Source organism: Zonotrichia albicollis, chromosome 6 (genome assembly GCF_047830755.1).
Source record: "Zonotrichia albicollis isolate bZonAlb1 chromosome 6, bZonAlb1.hap1, whole genome shotgun sequence".
Lineage (NCBI taxonomy): Eukaryota > Metazoa > Chordata > Aves > Passeriformes > Passerellidae > Zonotrichia > Zonotrichia albicollis.
The window spans coordinates 61,931,568-61,951,075 of NC_133824.1; the positions used below are offsets into that span (position 1 = coordinate 61,931,568).

General features: G+C 50.4%; 1 protein-coding gene across 9 annotated transcripts in view; it reads left to right on the forward strand.

Moving 5' to 3' along the window:
- Positions 1–19,508, forward strand: part of NIN (ninein) — an 80,430-nt gene that overhangs the window by 13,252 nt on the left and 47,670 nt on the right. For all 9 annotated transcript variants that reach the window (XM_074544091.1, XM_074544099.1, XM_074544095.1 and 6 more), the window contains exons 3-5: positions 2,901–2,982; positions 12,371–12,534; positions 19,198–19,237. In XM_074544091.1, coding sequence (XP_074400192.1) covers positions 2,901–2,982; positions 12,371–12,534; positions 19,198–19,237 — 286 coding nt within the window. The remainder of the gene's footprint in view (positions 1–2,900; positions 2,983–12,370; positions 12,535–19,197; positions 19,238–19,508) is intronic.

Below are 19,508 nucleotides of genomic sequence, written 5' to 3' on the forward strand. Positions count from 1 at the left end.
AGCCCCAGATTGCTGAGAGACCCCCAGGAGCAGAGACACAAATGAACAACACCAAAACTGAGTCATAAAATCAGAGTGGTTTGGGTTGGAAGGGACCTTAAAGCCCGTCTTGTTCTGGAAGGGACACCTTCCACCATCCCAGGCTGCTCCCAGCCCATCCAACCTGGCCTTGGGCACCTCCAGGGGTGGGGAACTTGTGCCAGGGCGCCCCTAGCCTTGCAGGAGGATTTCTACAGGATTTCTACAGGATTTCTGCAGCCTTTGTGGCTGTGCTGTCCCGTGGCTGCCTTGCCTGGCTCGTGCTCCAGCCCAGCTCCCATTTTATCAGTGCTGTTTCTCTCTCTTGCACTCTGTGCCTGCACACATCCAAGGTCAGAGGTGCTCCACAGGCTGCTTTTGCTGCTCAGCTGCTGCTGGGAAAACCTCTGGCCTATCCTGAGGACAAATTTCCCCCTTTTCCAGCTGGAGCTCCACCTGCAGAGTGAGGAGAGCATTGGGGACCCCCCTGTGCTGCTGATTTGCATTTGCAGTCCTGCTGTGCAGCACAGGAGCGTGGCTACATCCTGCTCCTCAGCCTCATCTTCTCAGGCTCCTGGGGGTGTCCTGCTCATGGAAAAATCCCAACGTGACCAGAGGGCCAGTCCACTTCATTAGACCCCAGTGTCTAATTAGACAGCAGCTCTGGAGTGGGTTTTACTAAGCCCACACTTTGCCTGGGGCTGTAGGGAGCAGGGAGGGCTGAATCTATTTCATTTTTCTGTTTTTCCCTCTTTTCTTGGTGATTTGTCAGGCACACAATAGTGGGGGTGTGAGCAGCAGCATCTCAGCCTGCTCTTGGTGGGAGGAGTGGGCAGCAGAGAATCCTCTGCTCTGGGGGGCATTTCCCCCTCTGTTCAAGGGGATATTTGGCATTTTTGGGGATGAACAGCACACAGCGCTGTCTCATGGGCGTCTGCTCCAGGGAAAGGCTTGATTTTAATGTCTTCATGTTCCTCCTATGCCTCTGTAAGCACATGGGGTTTGAGCAGCTCTGAGGCTGGACTTGATAACCTTAATGATTATTTCCCGACTTTAATGCTTCTCCAAGCCTTCCTGCTCATTTGTGGCTTGGAATGAGAAGCTGTTCAGCTCAGCAGTGAATTTCCAGCATTCAGGAAGCACGGATGGCTGCCTGTGTCCTTGTGCAAGGGCTCAGCTCCTCCTCCTCCTCCTCCTCATCAGTCAGGCAGGAGCTGTGGGGCTCATTGTGCAGAGCAGGTGATGGCAGTGCTGCTGCACACCTGTCCAGGTGGTTGGATTTTATTTAATTCCGTGTAAGAGATGCAAAGTGGGTCTTGTTTTCCTGTGAGCTCCCATCCAAAGCCATCCCCAGCACCCATCCAGGGGATTGGCTCTGCCCATTCATTGCTGAGAGGATCCCATAGGGAGGGAACCTGTAATCTGAACACCCTCATCTTTTATTCATCCTCATTTGGTCTAAATGTCAAGTTTTCTTTATTTTAATGGGGGAAATTCTCCTCTCTCTGTAAACTGGCCTTTTTGAAGTACACCAGTGGCTGGGAATGGATGGCAGCAATTAGTATTCAGATGGAGGCATTCCTGATGAGCTTCTGTGCTGAACATATTTTTTAATTGTGTTTTAAAAAACCATTTAAAACTGTTTAAAGCCTCGGGGGTGATTGGCACTTCCTGAACTCCCCTGTACCTCCATGGCTCACCTCTGAGACTTACCAGGGGGCTTGTTGGTATTTTCTGAGCTTGCTTGACCCCCAAAAACAAGCTGGAGAACTTCAGGCTTGAACTTTGCTGCTTGTGCAGGACAAAAAATCCCTCTGAGTGCAGCCCTGCCAGCCAGATCAGCCTCTCTGGGTTTCTTTAAATACAAAATCTTCTTGTTCCAGGCTAAAAATTCTTCTAGGATTTATTTAGCCAAGAGAAATGGCAGCAGCCAGCTCTGCCTGGCCACTGACCCATGTCACATTGCTCCTCCAGCTGTCCCCCAGGCTGGAATTGCTGACATTCCCCAGCAGGCTGGGAGGATGCTGCAGCCTCCTCCTGCCTCTGCCTGCCTGGCAGGCAGGAGCATTTCCAGGAAGGCACAGATGGAAAAAATACAGAAGGAAAAAAACCCCCCTCAGTGGCAGGATCATCTCTGTTTTATTCCCAGCTTCACTCCAGGCTTGGTGTTCCAAGTTCAGCCCTCCCAGAATTACAGGAGCTACCCTGGGAAGGGAGGGATTTTTCTGCCATCCTCATTGGGAGTGGATTTTGGAGCTAAATTAGGGCAGTGGAGCATTTCCACAGCAGAATATCCATCCCTGCTCAGGAATGGCCTTGCTGCAGAAGCCACTGACCCAGGCCAGGTGCCCTCAGGGGGGGATGGAGATGTCCCTGCTCCTTTTCATGTTCTTTTGGTTCCTGCTTGATACAAAAACCCAACCAGTGCCTGAAATCCGTGGTTTTGGGCCCTCCTGTGTGGCAATAATTGTTCCCAGGTGCCTGCATGTCCCTTGCTGTCCCTTCTCCAGGGTTCCTCTGTGCCCCTTGCCCAGGGTGGTGATGAGTGATCCCCAGTGCTGCTCATCTTCCTGCTGCATTTTGGCCTCATTTTTAACTTCCTGCACCACCTCATTGCCAATTTCCTTCCTTTTTTTTTCTTTTCCTCATATTTTGGCCTCATTTTTAACTCCCTGCACCACCTCATTGCCAATTTCCTTCTTTTTTTTTTTTTCTTTTCCTCATATTTTGGCCTCATTTTAACTCCCTGCACCACCTCATTGCCAATTTCCTTCCTTTTTTTTTTCTATTCCTCATATTTTGGCCTCATATTTAACGTCCTGCACCTCCTGATTGCCAATTTCCTTCCTTTTTATTTTTCTTTTGTTTTTTCCCCCCTACAGGTCCACTTTGATCAGTTTAAAGAAGCACTTATCCTCATCTTATCCAGAACCCTGTCAAATGAGGAGCACTTTCAAGAACCAGGTAAATAATGAAATTACCTAAACTGGTACATTTTCATTGGCAAAGCAGCTCTGGGTGGCTCTCACAGAAGAACTTAGAAGGGAAAGTGATTTTTCGGTGCTGCCATCCATGCAGGAAAGGCTGATCCTGGGAAAAAAGGTGTTGGGGTTTTTTTAGTTGTTATAGAGATGAGGTAATTGAGAGGTTTAAATATAAGATTTATACAAATTATTTCTATTAGTATGTATATGTTAATATATTTCTGTATAATAATACAGTAATTTCTATTTTAACTATAATATATTAATAAATATAGTTACTTCTATTACTACATTAAATTAATATCTTTATATTTTAATTTTATATAAATATATTTATATTAATATATTTGTTTATATTAATATAGTTATATTAATTTTATTATTATATTAATATATTTAATGATAAGTATGGTTATTTCTATTACTTATTATACTGTACTATATTATATTAATGGATTATATTATACTATACGATTATATTATACTATACTATATTAAGAGATTTAGATTTTAATTTTAAATAATTTCTATTAATATGTATATATTAATATATTTATTGATAAGTGTAGTCATTTGTATTTTAACTATATTAATATAATAATGAAGATGGTTATTTCTATTACTATATTAAATTAATATATTTATATTTTAATTTTATATAAAAATATTATTTATCTAAACATGTTTGTTTATATTAATATACTTATATCTTAATTTTATTTTTATATTAATAAGTATAGTTATTTCTATTAGTATATTATATTAATATATTTCTATTTTAATTTTAAATAAATATATTTATAGTAATATTAATAAATTTGTTCTTATTAATATACTTATTTATATTTTAATTTTTCTAATCTATTATTTATTTTATTGAAAAAGATGTTATTTTATTATTGCTTTTGATGAAGGGTGAAAAATGGATTAATTACAAAAAGGGAGCTGAGGTTTGTTGTGGAACCTTGCACAAAGGTGTTTTCAGGGCATTTCATTTCAGGTGCAGTGCCTTGAAAATGGGGCATTTTTAGGTTTTCCTGTGCAGGAAAGGTTTCAGGTGCAGTGCCTTGAAAATGGGGCATTTTTAGGTTTTCCTGGGCAGGAAAGGTTTCAGGTGCAATGCCTTGAAAATGGGGCATTTTTAGGCTTTCCTGGGCAGGAAAGGTTTCAGGTGCAGTGCCTTGAAAATGGGGCATTTTTAGGCTTTCCTAGGCAGGAAAGGTTTCAGGTGCAGTGCCTTGAAAATGGAGCATTTTCAGGCTTTCCTGGGCAGGAAAGGTTTCAGGTGCAGTGCCTTAAATGAGGCATTTTTAGGTTTTCCTGGACAGGAAAGATTTCAGGTGCAGTGCCTTGAAAATGGGGCATTTTCAGGCTTTCCTGGGCAGGAAGGGTTTTGGGTTTAGTGCCTTGAAAATGGGGCATTTTTAGGCTTTCCTAGGCAGGAAAGTTTCAGGTGCAGTGCTTTAAATGGGGCATTTTTAGGCTTTCCTGGGCAGGAAAAGTTTCGGGTTCAGTGCCTTGAAAATGGGGCATTTTTAGGCTTTCCTGGACAGGAAAAGTTTCGGGTTCAGTGCCTTGAAAATGGGGCATTTTTAGGCTTTCCTGGGCAGGAAAGATTTCAGGTGCAGTGCCTTGAAAATGGGGCATTTTTAGGCTTTCCTGGACAGGAAAGATTTCAGGTGCAGTGCCTTGAAAATGGGGCATTTTTAGGTTTTTCTGGGCAGGAAAGGTTTTGGGTTCAGTGCCTTGAAAATGGGGCATTTTTAGGTTTTCCTGGACAGGAAAGGTTTCAGGTGCAGTGCCTTGAAAATGGGGCATTTTTAGGTTTTTCTGGGCAGGAAAGGTTTTGGGTTCAGTGCCTTGAAAATGGGGCATTTTTAGGTTTTCCTGGACAGGAGAGGTTTCAGGTGCAGTGCCTTGAAAATGGGGCATTTTTAGGTTTTCCTGTGCAGGAAAGGTTTCAGGTGCAGTGCCTTGAAAATGGGGCATTTTTAGGTTTTCCTGTGCAGGAAAGATTTCAGGTGCAGTGCCTTGAAAATGGAGCATTTTTAGGCTTTCCTGGGCAGGAAAGATTTCAGGTGCAGTGCCTTGAAAATGGGGCATTTTTAGACTTTCCTGGGCAGGAAAAGTTTCGGGTTCAGTGCCTTGAAAATGGGGCATTTTTAGGCTTTCCTGGACAGGAAAGGTTTCAGGCGCAGTGCCTTGAAAATGGGGCATTTTTAGGCTTTTCTGGGTAGGAAAGGTTTTGGGTTTAGTGCCTTGAAAATGGGGCATTTTTAGGCTTTCCTGGGCAGGAAAAGTTTCGGGTTCAGTGCCTTGAAAATGGGGCATTTTTAGGTTTTCCTGGGCAGGAAAGGTTTCGGGTTCAGTGCCTTGAAAATGGGGCATTTTTAGGTTTTCCTAGGCAGGAAAGTTTCAGGTGCAGTGCTTTAAATGGGGCATTTTTAGCTTTTCCTTGGCAGGAAAAGTTTCGGGTTCAGTGCCTTGAAAATGGGGCATTTTTCGGTTTTCCTGGGCAGGAAAGATTTCAGGTGCAGTGCCTTGAAAATGGGGCATTTTTAGGTTTTCCTGGGCAGGAAAGGTTTCGGGTTCAGTGCCTTGAAAATGGGGCATTTTTAGGTTTTCCTGGGCAGGAAAGGTTTCGGGTTCAGTGCCTTGAAAATGGGGCATTTTTAGGCTTTCCTTGGCAGGAAAGTTTTCAGGCTCAGTGCCTTGAAAATGGGGCATTTTTAGGCTTTCCTGGGCAGGAAAAGTTTCGGGTTTAGTGCCTTGAAAATGGGGCATTTTTAGGTTTTCCTGTGCAGGAAAGGTTTCGGGTGCAGTGCCTTGAAAATGGGGCATTTTTAGGTTTTCCTGGGCAGGAAAAGTTTCGGGTTCAGTGCCTTGAAAATGGGGCATTTTTAGGCTTTCCTTGGCAGGAAACGTTTTGGGTTTAGTGCCTTGAAAATGGGGCATTTTTAGGCTTTCCTTGGCAGGAAACGTTTTGGGTTTAGTGCCTTGAAAATGGGGCATTTTCAGGCTTTCCTTGGTAGGAAAGGTTTCAGTTTTTATGTTTTCCCCCTGCAGCAGGGCCTGGGAGCTGCGGGGCCGTGCTGGGGCTGAGCCCTGCAGCTCCAGCTGGTGCCACACCTGTATGGAAATCCCTAATCCTGTCCTTGGAGCAGCAGGGGAGCCAAATCCCCCAAGGAGAAAACAGCTTAGCAAAGGGGGAGAGAGAATTCTCCAGATTTCCTCTCCTGGAGCATCAATCTCAGCTGGAGCATCCCACTCTGCAGAGAGGAGCCTGCCAGCAAAATTACAACTTTCCCCTTTCCATAAGGCTGCAAAAACCACAGGGTTGGAAAGGTGTGATTGATGGATTATTTTTATTTTCCACCTCCCATTTCCAAAGCTCTTTAATGCTGTGAGAGGGGGTGATGGCAGCTCCTGTGCCCAGCATTGCTTAATGGAATTTGCAAGTGCAGCTCAGGGGGGAGCATTCCCTGCCAGCCCCTTGGGAAGGAGCTGGCACAGAGCAGGAATCGGCCCCAGTGAGGCAGAACTAATCCAGCCTTCTGCATTTATTGGGGTATCATATGGCTGAGAAGCTCCAGCTTGATTGAAATGTAAATAAATCTCCCAGAAACAGCTAAATTTGGGGTTATCACAGGGGAAATTACCAGTGGAGCTGGAGAGCCCTCCTTGGGGATGCTCTTGTCAGAGTGGGGTTGGAGTGGCACGAAATCAAAGGGTGTGGGGTGCAGGTAGGGAGCCAGAGCCAGGCAGGCCTGGGAGGCATTTTATTTTTAATGCATTTTGACAGGTTGGTTAATGCCAAAGTCTTTGCTTCTTTTAATTTAGATCAAACTGGAGATTTGGAGAAACAAGCTGCTTTGTGCTGTTGGTGTCAAACTGTCAGGGAGTGTGGAAATGCTGGTGCTCCAGCCTGCCCCAGGCTAGGGGGAAAATTGAGTTAAGAGCTCTAAATCGTATCATTTAAATGAAAATTTAATTTGGGGGGGATTGGAGGAGAGGGGGGAGGGAGGGAGAAGCAGAGATTTTAAGGCTGTTTGCAGCATCTGGGAAGGAAGGGGCTGTGGGGGTTTTCTGCAGGGATTTGGGTGATGGGGAGCACTGGGGGCTTTGTGTGGGGACACAGCCAGGGGGTGGCATGTCCTTGTCCCCATGGGCATGTCCCTGTGCCCATGGATGCTGTCAGCTCAGGAGGGTGACAGGAAGGACAGGGAGCTGTTGGAGGCACAGAGGGATGCAGCTCCTCTGCTGCTCAGAGATTTGAGGCTGGAGAAAAGAAGATTTGGGGACACCTTCCAGCCTTTTCCAGTACCTGAAGGGAGCCCAGAAGAAACAAGGAAAGAGATTATGGAGTGACAGGACAAGGGGAAATGGCTTTGAAGTGCCAGAGGGCAGGGATGGATGGGATATTGGGAATTAATTCCTCCCTGTGAGGGTGGTGAAGCCCTGGCACAGGTGCCCAGAGCATCCCTGGCAGTGCCCAAGGCCAGGCTGGACAGGGTTTGGAGCAGCCTGGGATGGTGGAAGGTGTCCCTGCCATGGCAGGAGATGATTTTCAAGGTCCTTTCCACCCAAACTGATTCTGTGCCAGGCTCTGGGGTCACAGGGGCTGGGGACAGGGAACCAGAAGTGCTGCAGTTCCTGCAGAAGCAGCCACTGGGGTTTCCTCATTTCGGGGGGAAGCGCTCAGGCTTGCACAGAGCAGCTGATATGTATTTATATAAATAATTTTTTTGTCTTGAATTCCCTTTGCAAAGGCAGGAGTGGCAGGGAGGATGGTGCTGCAGGCAGAGCTCCAGAGCTGCTGTGATCAGCTCTGTCCCCTCGAGGGTGACACTGTGGGGACACAGACCCAGCTGTGAACCCGAGCATCAGCTGGGCAAAGCCACCCCTGCTGGGAACAGGGGTGGGGAGTGCCAGGAAAAGCAGGAAAAAAGCTTGAATGTGGTTTAAAATAATCACTATTTATAAAATATCACCCTGCCCTGTCCCACTCCTCATTCCCATGGGACAGGGCTGGGTGCTGCTGCTCTTTGTCCACGGGTCGCTGCAGCAGTGAGGGGACAATAAAATAGATTTAAGGGTGGAAAAAGGAAAAAAAAAATCAGTTGTGTGGGTGATTAGAGAAGGAAAAAAATCAGGCTTTTTTTTTTTTTCCTCCCCATTATAGCAAATAAAAAGTGCATGGAAGCTGGGCTAGGGAGGGATTATGGGGTGGAGTGCAGGATTACAGGAACACCCAGGAGAAATTAAAGAGCACTTTGACGCCATCCTCCCCACAGTCACGAGGGTTTGGGGGTTTTTCCTTTCCTGCTTTTTCCTTCTCTTTCTGAAGACAGCAGAGGTGCCCTCTAAAAAAGGGGCTGGTGGGGATGATCCCTTTGGAAGAACCCCATCCATGGGGGATAGGTTGTTCAGGTGGGGTAAAACCAGTGTCACAGCGCAGGCAGGGCTGCCTGATGCCACAGAGTATTTTTGGGTCTAAACCCGTTGGTTTTGGGTTGTGGTGACCCTGCCAGCACTCCTCTCTCCCTCCAGTGCTGAGGCTGGATGGTGAAATAGGGCTTGGGGGGGTTCAGGCATACCTGGAGCCTCAGGGGATTAGGATTTAGCAGATCCTGGCTGCTTTGCCCAGCACTTGGAGCATCCCTGCCTTCCCAATCTTAAGCAGCAGAGAAATTAATTTCCCCTCTGAAGGCTGGGATTGTGGGATGAGGGGGCTCCTGCTCTAAACCCCCTTTTGTCTGAGCTGCAGGGCTTTGATGCTGGGCCCAGGGAAGCTCCCTCCCCATCTGAGGGCAGAGCAGGATTTTGAAATGACTTATCTGGTGCAGAAAGGCAGAAAATCAAGTGTAAATCTCCAGCCACGGAGACATTTCAGTGGGATGGATGGGGGGGAGTGAGAGAGGAGGGAATTGATGGCTCCTGTCTGTGGTGCTTAAATCAGGGAGGGAAATGCAGAATTATAGGGGGGTTGTTTCATTTCAGGGGCACTTGGAGGGCCACAAACCCTCTGGGCAGTGGGCAGGAAGGTGAGAGGCTGCTTCTCTCAGCCTGGGGGCAAGTCAGACCCCAGTGTCTGATTAGACACCAGCTCTGGAGTGGGTTTTACTGAGCCCATCCTTTGCCAAGGGCTGTAGGGAGCAGGGAGGGCTGAACCCATTTTATTTTTCTCTTTTTTCCCCCCCTTTTTTAGTAATTTGTCAGCCACACAATATTGGAAGTCTGAGCAGCAGCATCTCAGGCTGCTCTTGGTGGGAGGAGTGGGCAGCAGAGCATCCTCTGCTCTGGGGGGCATTTCCCCCTCTGTTCACGGGGATATTTGGCATTTTTGGGGATGAACAGCACACAGGGCTGTCCCATGGGCATCTTCTCCAGGGAAAAGCTTGATTTTTGACATCTCCTTTCTGCTCCTTCCTGAGCACATGGAGTTTGAGCAGCTCTGAGGTTGGACTTGATCACCTTAGTGATTCTTTTCCAACTTAAATGCTTCTCCAGCCCTTCCTGCTCAGTTCCTTCTCATTCCTCTCTGGGAATGAGCCTGTTCAGCTCACCAGTGAATTTCCAGCATTCAGGAGAAACATGGATTGCTGCTTTTTCCTTTTGTGTGTGCCCAGCATTCCCTGGATATTGGGGATGATGGGAACATCAAGGGCACCCCTGCTCTGCTTGGGGGTTTGGTGGGGAAGCAGGAGATGGAGAGGCTTGGAGGGAGCTGCAGGTGTGGGAGGTGTCTGTGTCCACCTGGCTGCAAAGGAGAGGGATTTGTGCTGCAGGATGTGATAAGGGAAATGCTGGAACCCAGTGTTAACAAAACCACCCTGGCTGTGGAAATTGGGATTTCAGGGTGCCAGGGATCCCCTCAGTAGCTGGGCTCAGGCACAGCTGGTTTGGAAGCTGGAGCAAACTTTGTTCTCCTCAAGCTGTGTGAAGGGTCACCTCTCCCTCCTCAGGGATGTTCTGGGGCTCCACAGTTCTTCAATTACAAAAGGCAAACAAGCTCACCCGTGGTGCTCAGAGCAGAGAGAAGACAGAAATCAGCCTGAAAAATGCTCAAAGCACAACATGGGGAGAGGCTCCTGCTGCTCCCTTTGCTGTGCTCACAGGGGGCACAGCGTGGTGGCACTTGTGCTCCTGAGAGCCACAGAGCAGAAAGGACTTTGAAAACCACCTCATTCCAACAGCAGGAACACCTTCCACAGACCCCTGAATTTCCAGCTGGTAAAGCACTCTCAGTGTGGCAGGGATGGAAACAGGATTTTTTGGAAATTCAGCAGGAAATTCAGCTGTGGCTTCACTAAATCCCAGCTTCTTCCCCCTCCTCCATCTCTCTAAAGACAGATGGAGGTGCGGCTCTGTCTGAGGAATAATAAAAAATGATTTCTGAAGAAAAAACAAAGCCCCCAGCCCTCTCTTGTGAGGGAGGGAGGAAATAACTGGGTGAATGAGTAGCCACAAATATTAGCATTTCAGAGAGAGCTGCTGGATGGAGATTGTTCACCACCGGGCGGGCTTTAATAGGAGTGATAAGGTTTGCTTTTGTTCTGGGGCTCTCCCTTAATCAGCCTGTCTCCTCCTGATTTTTCTATCGGTGCACTCCATCAGCCCAACTTTCATGTGCTGAGTCCCAGCTGCAGCAAATCTTGTTAGAATGGCCTTGTTCAAACACAGGCACGGGGTTTGTTCCCTAGAGCTGCACTGAGGCTGGATGGAGTGTGGGGCTGCAGGAATCAAAGCGCTCCTCAGCCTGTGTATTTTATAATTCATTGCATAGCTAAGTTGTGGAATATTATTTTTTTTTTCTCCCCTCTAACAAGCTTGAAGCCTTTTCTTCCATATCTAAAGGAATATTATCCGAGGAGGCATTTGGGTGAGGGGGTTTGGAGACCTGCTGCTTTCCCTGCATCCTTTGTCAGTGCTGGAACAGCTTCCCTGTGCCTTATTAGTATTGCACTCTTGCATTTCTTTTATATCACAGCCCTCTGCAAATAAAATTTTCAAAAGCTGCTGCTCTTGCCACTGTGAGAGGCAGAAAATAAAAGATGCTGGAGTCCTGGGGGGGTTTCAGCAGTCAGGTTAGCAAACACTGAAACAAAGCATGGCACCAAGCCTTCCCCTAATTGAATCCCTGGTTAATTTGGTCCTTGGTTTAATTTGCCCCCTGCTCCAGATTCTCACTGAAAACAGCCCAAAACGTGCTTATTTATTTTCTGTTTTGATCCTTGCCTGCCAGTGCTCCCGGATAATTCAGTCCCCAAAGGCAGGAGCTGCTGGGGGAAGCTGGAGCTGGGGAGTGTGGAGCCCCTGTAATTAGAGGATGACTCCAAAGGGTTATTTAGATCTTGCAGTTGGCTTTGGCTGCTCAGCACAGGCTGGGACCTGCCCCACTGTCTCTCACATCAGCTGCTCCCGTCGGGGCCCCCAGAGACTCCAAACTTGCCCAATTTTTTTCCGCTCTCCTGCTTGTTTGGGCATTTTTAATGGAGCTGAAATTCAAACCCACAGAGAGCATCAGCAGCAGCCGCCCGGGTGTCTGCAGGATCTGGAGACTTGAGCTGCCTCAGTGCAACTCAGTCCCTAATTAAACCTGCCTGGTGCTGCTAATGGAGGTGAGTGCAAGGAGCAGAGGCCTAATGGACTTTCCATCCCAAGCTCCTGGCAAGGTTGTGGAGATTTTCCCTCCCCATCCTGTTAACTTGATCTGGGAAATGGGGAGGGGTGAGGAAGAGGAAGATTGCTCTTTGTGCTGGCTTTTTTTTGGCAGGGAGCAGCACCAATTCCAACCATCAGACCCAATGCCAGGGTGAGGGACGTCACAGACATCTTTTATGGAAAATCCTTTCCTTAGGATTTTTCCTCCTGAGAATCTGAGAGGCCTCAGGAACAAAATGTAAACAATGATTATCTGCTGCTGTGGAATGCAACAGGTGCCTCTGTGATTGGTCTCATGTGGTTGTTTCTAATTAATGGCCAATCACAGTCAGCTGGCTCAGACAGAGCCAAGCCACAAACCTTTGTTATCATTCTTTCTGATTCTGTTCTTAGCTTAGCCAGCCTTCTGATGAAATCCTTTCTTCTATTCTTTTAGTATAGTTTTAATATAATATATATCACAAAATAATAAATCAGCCTTCTGAAACATGGAGTCAGATCCTCATCTCTTCCCTCATCCTCAGACCCTGCAAGCACAGTCACAGAGGGTGGGGATGATCCAGGAGTGGAGCCACCATTGGTGCCATTGCCCACCAGGAATGGTGGCAGCAACTGGGCACTCAGAATCCTGCTGGAGGAACACACCAGCCCTGAGAGAGCTCAGCAATGCCATTCCTGCTGTGTTGTGTGCTTGGATTCCCCAGATTGCTCCCCAGAAGCGCAGCCCAAGTACATCAAGGGCGGCAAACGCTACGGGCGCCGCTCGCTGCCGGAGTTCCCCGAGTCTGTGGAGGACTTTGCTGAGGTGACAGTCATCGAGCCGCTGAGCGAGGAGCCACGTCCTGCCCACATTGCTGCCAGCCAGGAGGTCAGCAGGGAGGGGAGGGTGTGGGGGGCCCTGTCACCTCTGGGCATCGCTGCTGCCCTCATCTAAAGGGGTTGGGATGTGCTTGGGGCCTTTCCAGTGAAGGCATTGACTGCTCTCCTGGGATTTGTGTTGGGATGGCCTTGTCACCTCTGGACATGGCTACTGCCCTTATGCAGAGGGGGTTGGGTGTCCCAATGCCTTTCCTGTCGCTAGGATGGGTCTTGGGGTGGCCTTGTCACCTCTGGGCATCGCTGCTGCCCTCATCCAAAGAGGTTGGGATGTGTTTCGGGCCTTCCCAGTGAAGGCATTGATTGCTCTCCTGGGATGGGTGGTGGGGTGGCCTTGTCACCTGTGGACATTGCTGCTCCTCACATCGAGGGAATTGGGATGTTCCAGTGCCTTTACTGGCACTTGGATTGGTGTTGGGGTGGCCTTGTCACCTCTGGGCGTCGCTGATGCCCTCATCCAAAGGGGTTTGGGATGCACTTGGGGCCTTCCCACTGAAGGCATTGACTGCTCTCCTGGGATTTGTGTTGGGATGGCCTTGTCACCTATGGACATGGCTACTGCCCTCATGCAGAGGGGGTTGGGATGTGCTTGGGGCCTTTCCAGTGAAGGCATTGGCCTCTCTCCTTGTCTGTCCCTAGGATGGGTGTTGAGGTGGCCTTGTCACCTCTGGGCATGTCTGCTGCCCTCATCCAAAGGAGTTTGGGATGTCCCAATGCCTTTCCTGGTCACTCTCCTTGCCTGTCCCTAGAATTGGTGTTGGGATGGCCTTATCACCTGAGGATGTGGCTGCTGCCCTCATCCAGAGGGGTTTGGGTGTCCCAATGCCTTTCCTGTCCCTAGGATGGGTCTTGGGGTGGCCTTGTCACCTCTGGGCATCGCTGCTGCCCTCATCCAAAGGGGTTGGGATGTGTTTCGGGCCTTCCCAGTGAAGGCATTGACTGCTCTCCTGGGATGGGTGGTGGGGTGGCCTTGTCACCTGTGGACATTGCTGCTCCTCACATCGAGGGAATTGGGATGTTCCAGTGCCTTTACTGGCACTAGGATTGGTGTTGGGGTGGCCTTGTTACCTGTGGATGTGGCTGCTGCCCTCATGCAGAGGGGTTGGGATGTGTTTGGGGCCTTCCCACTGAAGGCATTGACTGTTCTTCTGGGATTTGTGTTGGGATGGCCTTGTCACCTCTGGACATGGCTGCTGCCCTCATGCAGAGGGGGTTGGGATGTGCTTGGGGCCTTTCCAGTGAAGGCATTGGCCTCTCTCCTTGTCTGTCCCTAGGATGGGTGTTGAGGTGGCCTTGTCACCTGTGGGCATCGCTGCTGCCCTCATCCAGAGTGGTTGGGATGTGTTTGGAGCCTTCCCAGTGGAGGCATTGGCTGCTTTCCTAGGATTGGTGTTGGGGTGGCCTTGTCACCTCTGGGCATCACTGCTGCCCTCATCCAAAGGGGTTGGGATGTGTTTCGGGCCTTCCCAGTGAAGGCATTGACTGCTCTCCTGGGATGGGTGGTGGGGTGGCCTTGTCACCTCTGGACATGGCTGCTGCCCACATCTAAAGGGGTTTGGGATGTCCCAGTGCCTTTGCTGGCACTAGGGTGGGTGCTGGGTGCCTTGTCACCTCTGGATGTGGCTGCTGGCCTCATCTAAAAGGGTTTGGGATGTCCCAGTGCCTTTGCTGGCTGCTCTCCTTGCCTGTCCCTAGGTTTGGTGTTGGGGTGGCCTTGTCACCTCTGGGCATCGCTGCTGCCCTCATCCAGAGGGGTTTGGGATGTCCCAGTGCCTGTCCTGGCCTCTCTCCTTGCTGTCCCTAGGATGAGCCATGCCAGGCGTGGCTCCCTTGCTCCCTGGGCTGTGGGAAGTGGGAAGGAGCTGGGCCAGTGCTCCTGGCTGGAGTGTGGGCCAGCAATTAAGCAAGGGCTGAGCTGCTGCCCCCGTGGCTAACGAGGTGTGGGCTGGGAGCAGCCTGAGCACGTCCACATCCATCAGTGCAGCTGCCAAAAGCTGCCCATGGCTCCAGCAGGAGGGATGGGGAGAAGGGGCAGCTGCTTTGGGACAGTGGCATCTAATTGCTCCAAAAAATCCCCATTCCTGCGTTTGTGCTCCAGCTCTGTAGCTCTCTTTGTGCCAGTGAATCTCCTGCTGCTTCCCCAGGCAGAGGAGCAGAGTGGTTGGGGTTGGTGCTGTGTGTCAGAGCCCTGCCCTGGAGCTGGGCTGCTGCCAGCCTGCCCTGCTGTGCCAGGCATTGTTGATTCAGGAGATGTGCTGGGAGTTTTTCCACTGGGGAGCAGAAGCACTGCTGCTTTTTCCCTCCTCTGTCTCTTGGCCTCACTTGGAGCTCTGTTGTAGGGGGACACCCAGCCCTGTGTGAGAAAGAAAGGAAGGAATTTTCAATTCCCACGGTTTCAGAGTTATTCCTATGCAGCTGAGCTTAAAAATGATTAAAAAAACCCCAAACCAGCACCTCAAAGAAAGGTTTTCCCTGCTGCTGGTGGCCTTTGCTCAGCACCACAGGGATGCTCATCCATCTCTGGATTTGGCCACATGGGCTGCCCTGACCTTGGAATTGGTGTCAATCCACCCACACTCCCCAGGGAATGATGTCCTTGCTGGAAGGAGCTGCTCCAACCTCACCCCTTGGTTTTAGCTGTCACAGAGGTGTAAAGGGCAGCCCATTAACAAGGTCAGTTAATTAACCCAGCTGGTGTAACCACACCGTGGCTGGGGGTTGGATCAGCCTCCTGCTGGCAATTCTTGTTGCACCTTTTGGGCTGCTGGGATGGTTAATTCCTCTGCAAGTGGAGCAAAAATCAGGATAAACTTGTGAAACCCCCGCTTTATCAGCAGATCCTCTTGGTGTGCATGGGAATGATTTGCAGGAAGGTGCTGAGGGGGTGCTGGAGACTCCTGATTCCCTGGGATCTGGCCAGGGATCAGCCCTTGCCCAGTTCTGTGTGCAAACACAGCCCCAGCCTGAGAACTGGGGCAGGATGGCTTAATTGGTGCTTGCTCCCAGGCAGTGCCAATTAAAAGGGCTCAGGCTGTGTCTGAGAGGTTTCCCTCCCTCCCTGGTAAACACGAGGGAAAGGCTGGAAGGCAGCTCTGGGAAAGGCTGGAAGGAAGGCAGCTCTGGGAGCAGCTGCCCAGGGAAAGGCTCCACCTCCATCCCCGGGGCTTTTCAGGTGCTGCTGGATCAGGTGATGAGCAGCTGGGTGTGGATTTGGCACTGACCCTGCTGTGCTGGGTTCCTGAGGGTCCCTGTGACCTGCAGGAGCTTGTCCCCATGGATGGTGGCTGTGCTGAGTTCCATCCCTCCCCTTCCCCAGCTGCTGCTCTGCTCTGGGAGAGGTCCCTCCTACTGCAGGTTCATGGAATTTGGGTTGGAAAGGACCCTAAAGCCCATCTCATTCCAACCTTCTACCCTGGGCAGGGACAGTTTCCACCAGTCCAGGTTGTTCCAAGCTTTGAGGTTTTAGAATCTGCTGGCACATCCCAGTTCTGTCCCTTCGGTGCCACCTGCTCTCATGCTCTGCTTGTGAATTGTTTCCAGCATGGCCTGGCTCATTGGGAGGGTTGAAACTCCTGCTTTTGGGTCCTTGAGGTGAGATTCCCAAAATGGGACTGTCCTGGAAAGCCAGGATTTGTGATTAACAGCTCAGGATAGTGCCCACTCCTAGAAAAAAGTGCCTGACTGGTGCTTGGAGCTGAAGGCACCTGGTAAAGTGAGGGATTTGAGAGCTTTTTTGGGGGTTTCTGTTCAAGCTGCTCAGCCCAGGGAGCTGCAGTGTGGATCTGGAAAGAACAAAATCCATCAGCACTGGAAAAACAGGATTTGTGATTAAGATAGTGCCCACTTCCAGAAAAAGTGCATTACTGGTGTGACTGGTGCTTGGAACTGAAGGCACCCGGCAAAGCCAACGATTTGAGAGGTTTTTTTTTTTGGTCTCTGCTCATCCCAGGGAGCTGCAGTGTGGATCTGGGAAGAACAAAATCCATCAGCACTGGCAGCCAGGATTTGTGATTAAGATAGTGCCTGGTCCCAGAAAAAGTGCATTACTGGTGTGATTGGTGCTTGGAGCTGAAGGCACCTGACAAAGCTAGGTTTGGAGATCTAAGATCTTTTTTGGGGGTCTCTGCTCAGCCCAGGGAGCTGCAGTGTGGATCTGGGAAGAACAAACCGCATCAGCACTGGAAACACAGGATTTGTGATTAAGATAGTGCCCGCTCCCAGAAAAAGTGCATTGCTGGTGCTCTGGAGCTGAGGGCACCTGGCAAAGTGAGGTGTGGGGATTTGAGAGCTTTTTTGGGGAGTCTCTGTTCAGCCCAGGGAGCTGCAGTGTGGATCTGGGAAGAAAAATAATCCATCAGCAGTGGAAAGAAAAAATCCATCAGCACTGGGAAGCCAGGATTTTTGATTAACAGCTCAGGGTAGTGCCTGCTCCCAGAAAAAGTGCATTGCTGGTGTGACTGGTGCTTGGAGCTGAGGGCACCTGGCAAAGTGAGGCGTGGGGATTTGAGAGCTTTATTTGGGGGTCTCTGCTCATCCTAGGGAGCCGCAGTGTGGTTGTGGGAAGAACAAACCCCATCGGCAGCACCGGGGCCAGGGCTCACCTCGCGGCATGTGCTGCTGATCACCATGTTAATTAGCACTATATTCCGGGGGAGAACAAAGGTCTGGCTGGCTGGAGCAGATGGCAGGGGGGACACAGAGGTGGCTGCTGCCTCATTGTGGGCAGGGCCCACGGGCCAGGCCGCAGATGCACTCGCAGCCATCTGCTCCCCGCACGCGCCTCCGCGGGGCTCAGGCATTGCTGGCACCCCCTGCTCTGACCCGGGCCAGCTGGGGCCCTGCTGGGGCTGGGGGACAATGGCAGCCCGACATGGGCACGTCCCACGCAGCCCGGCCCCTCTTTGTCCCCTCCCGGCGGTGGCTGACCCCGAGCACACAAAGGGACAGAGGGAGGGAGGGGAGGTCACACGAGCACCCCAGCCCAAAAATCCCTTGGCTTTGTTCAGCCCCTTGGGTGTGGTGATGGGGTTGTTGTGGTTTTGTAGAATCCCAGAGTGGTTTTGTAGAGTCCCAGGATGGTTTGGGTTGGAAGGGGAGTTTAAAGCTCATCTCATCCCACCCCTGCCATGACAGGGACACTTCCACCATCCCAGGCTGCTCCAAGCCCTGTCCAGCCTGGCCTTGGACACTTGCAGCAGCTGGTGTGGTTTTGCTGAAAGTGCTTGAAGTGAGGGTCTCTGGTGCTCGGTTAATCTGATTCTATATAAACTGTGCATGCTGCTTATGCACAAAGGCTGGCACACAGAGGATCTGCCTCCTGAGCATCACTGCCAGCTTCCCCTCAGTGTCCCAGCTGTCCCCAAGGAGGAGGAGGATGGGTGGCTGCAGGGTGATTTCTCTGGCACCTAAGTTGACACTCTCACTGTGCAAAGTTTTCTGCATTTTCACATGGCAATTTCATAGAATCCCAGAATGGTTAAAGCCCATCCAGTCCCACCCCCTGCCATGGCAGGGATGCTTTCCATCATCCCAGGCTGCTCCAAGCCTCATCCAGCCTGGCCTTGGACACTGCCAGGGATCCAGGGGCAGCCACAGCTGCTCTGGGCACCCTGTGCCAGGGTTTCTTTATGCAGAACTTCCAAGGATGGGATTTAATGGCACCTGTTGCCTCAGCTCCTGCATTTTGTCCCTCGTGAGACGTTGTGGTGCTGTGGCAGGGAAGGGCCCTTGCCTGGTCCTGCAGCTGAAACGGGAACAGCAGCAGAGCTAAAAAAAGTCCAGGGCCTTAATTCAGTTTCCATGGCAACGTTGTAGATTAATGGCTTTTAGCTGTAATCTGAATGAGAGCTATTGAACTTTTCTGTGGTGATTTAGAGCCTCTTTATGTCCTGGGTGACTTTGACTCCAAATCCATCAGTCACGTGCGGGCAGAAGGATCCACTTGTCCCACTGCAGGAGCAACATCTGCCACTGCCAGAGCAAAGTTCATGTGGTGGGAGTAAATATAAATACCCTGGGCTGCTGCAGGGGTGCCAGGGATGAGACAACGTGTAGTACATGAGGAAATTACCTTCAATGCTGTGCTTTTGCTCCTGGTGCTGCCTGGGCTCATGGGATGATGCCAGAGGGAGCTGGATGGTTTAAAGACCACCAGAGAGTGGTTTTATTTTCCCTCTGTTAAGCTCTTGTTGACAGCACAGCTCTCTCCTGATAGAGCTGCACTCAGTGCAGGAGGTTTGAATTGGGCTTGGCTGAGTGTGCACAGAATAAAGTGCTGGAGGAGAGGATCACTCAGCTCTATGATCATCCCCATCCCTTCAACCATCAACCCTCAAAGAAAAGCAGCATGGTTTGCTCAGAGGGCAAATCTCTCCCTTGCTCCCAGCACCCTGCCAGCTCTGCTCTGTCCCCTCTGCTGGGTCCCTGTGGGGCTTTGGGCCCCTCTGTGCTCTGCCACCATCACAGAGCTGCCGATGCCAGAGCAGGGCAGGATCCAAGAGCCCTGGATGCCCAGCCCAGCCTGCAGGGAGATGAAAGCCTGGCAGCCCTGCTGGAGCCCTGCAGCTCCTTGGCTGCTGATCCCAGAGTCTCTTTCATTCAGGGGATGCCTTGCAATCAATCAATAACTCAGGAGCCTTTTTTGTTTTCTCCCCAGCACTGGAAGACGCGAGGCAGCGAGGAGTACGAGGCCGAGGGTAAGAGCAGAGAGCAGCTCCTGGCTCTGCTTGTTCTCATTGTTCTCATTTCAGCTTTGAGGAGGGGTCAGAGGGGCTCTGGGTGTGTGGAGCACCCAGCCTGGCTGCTGCAGAGCTCGGGGAGGTGCAGCTGGGGCATCCCCCAAGCTGGGGGTGAATGTTGAGGCAGGGCACATCTTGTGCTGTACCCCCCTGCCCTCTCCATCCTGCTGTGGGTGTTCCTGCTCCTCCTGACCCCTGTCCTGCTCCCCATCCTGCCCCGGGGGGCTCT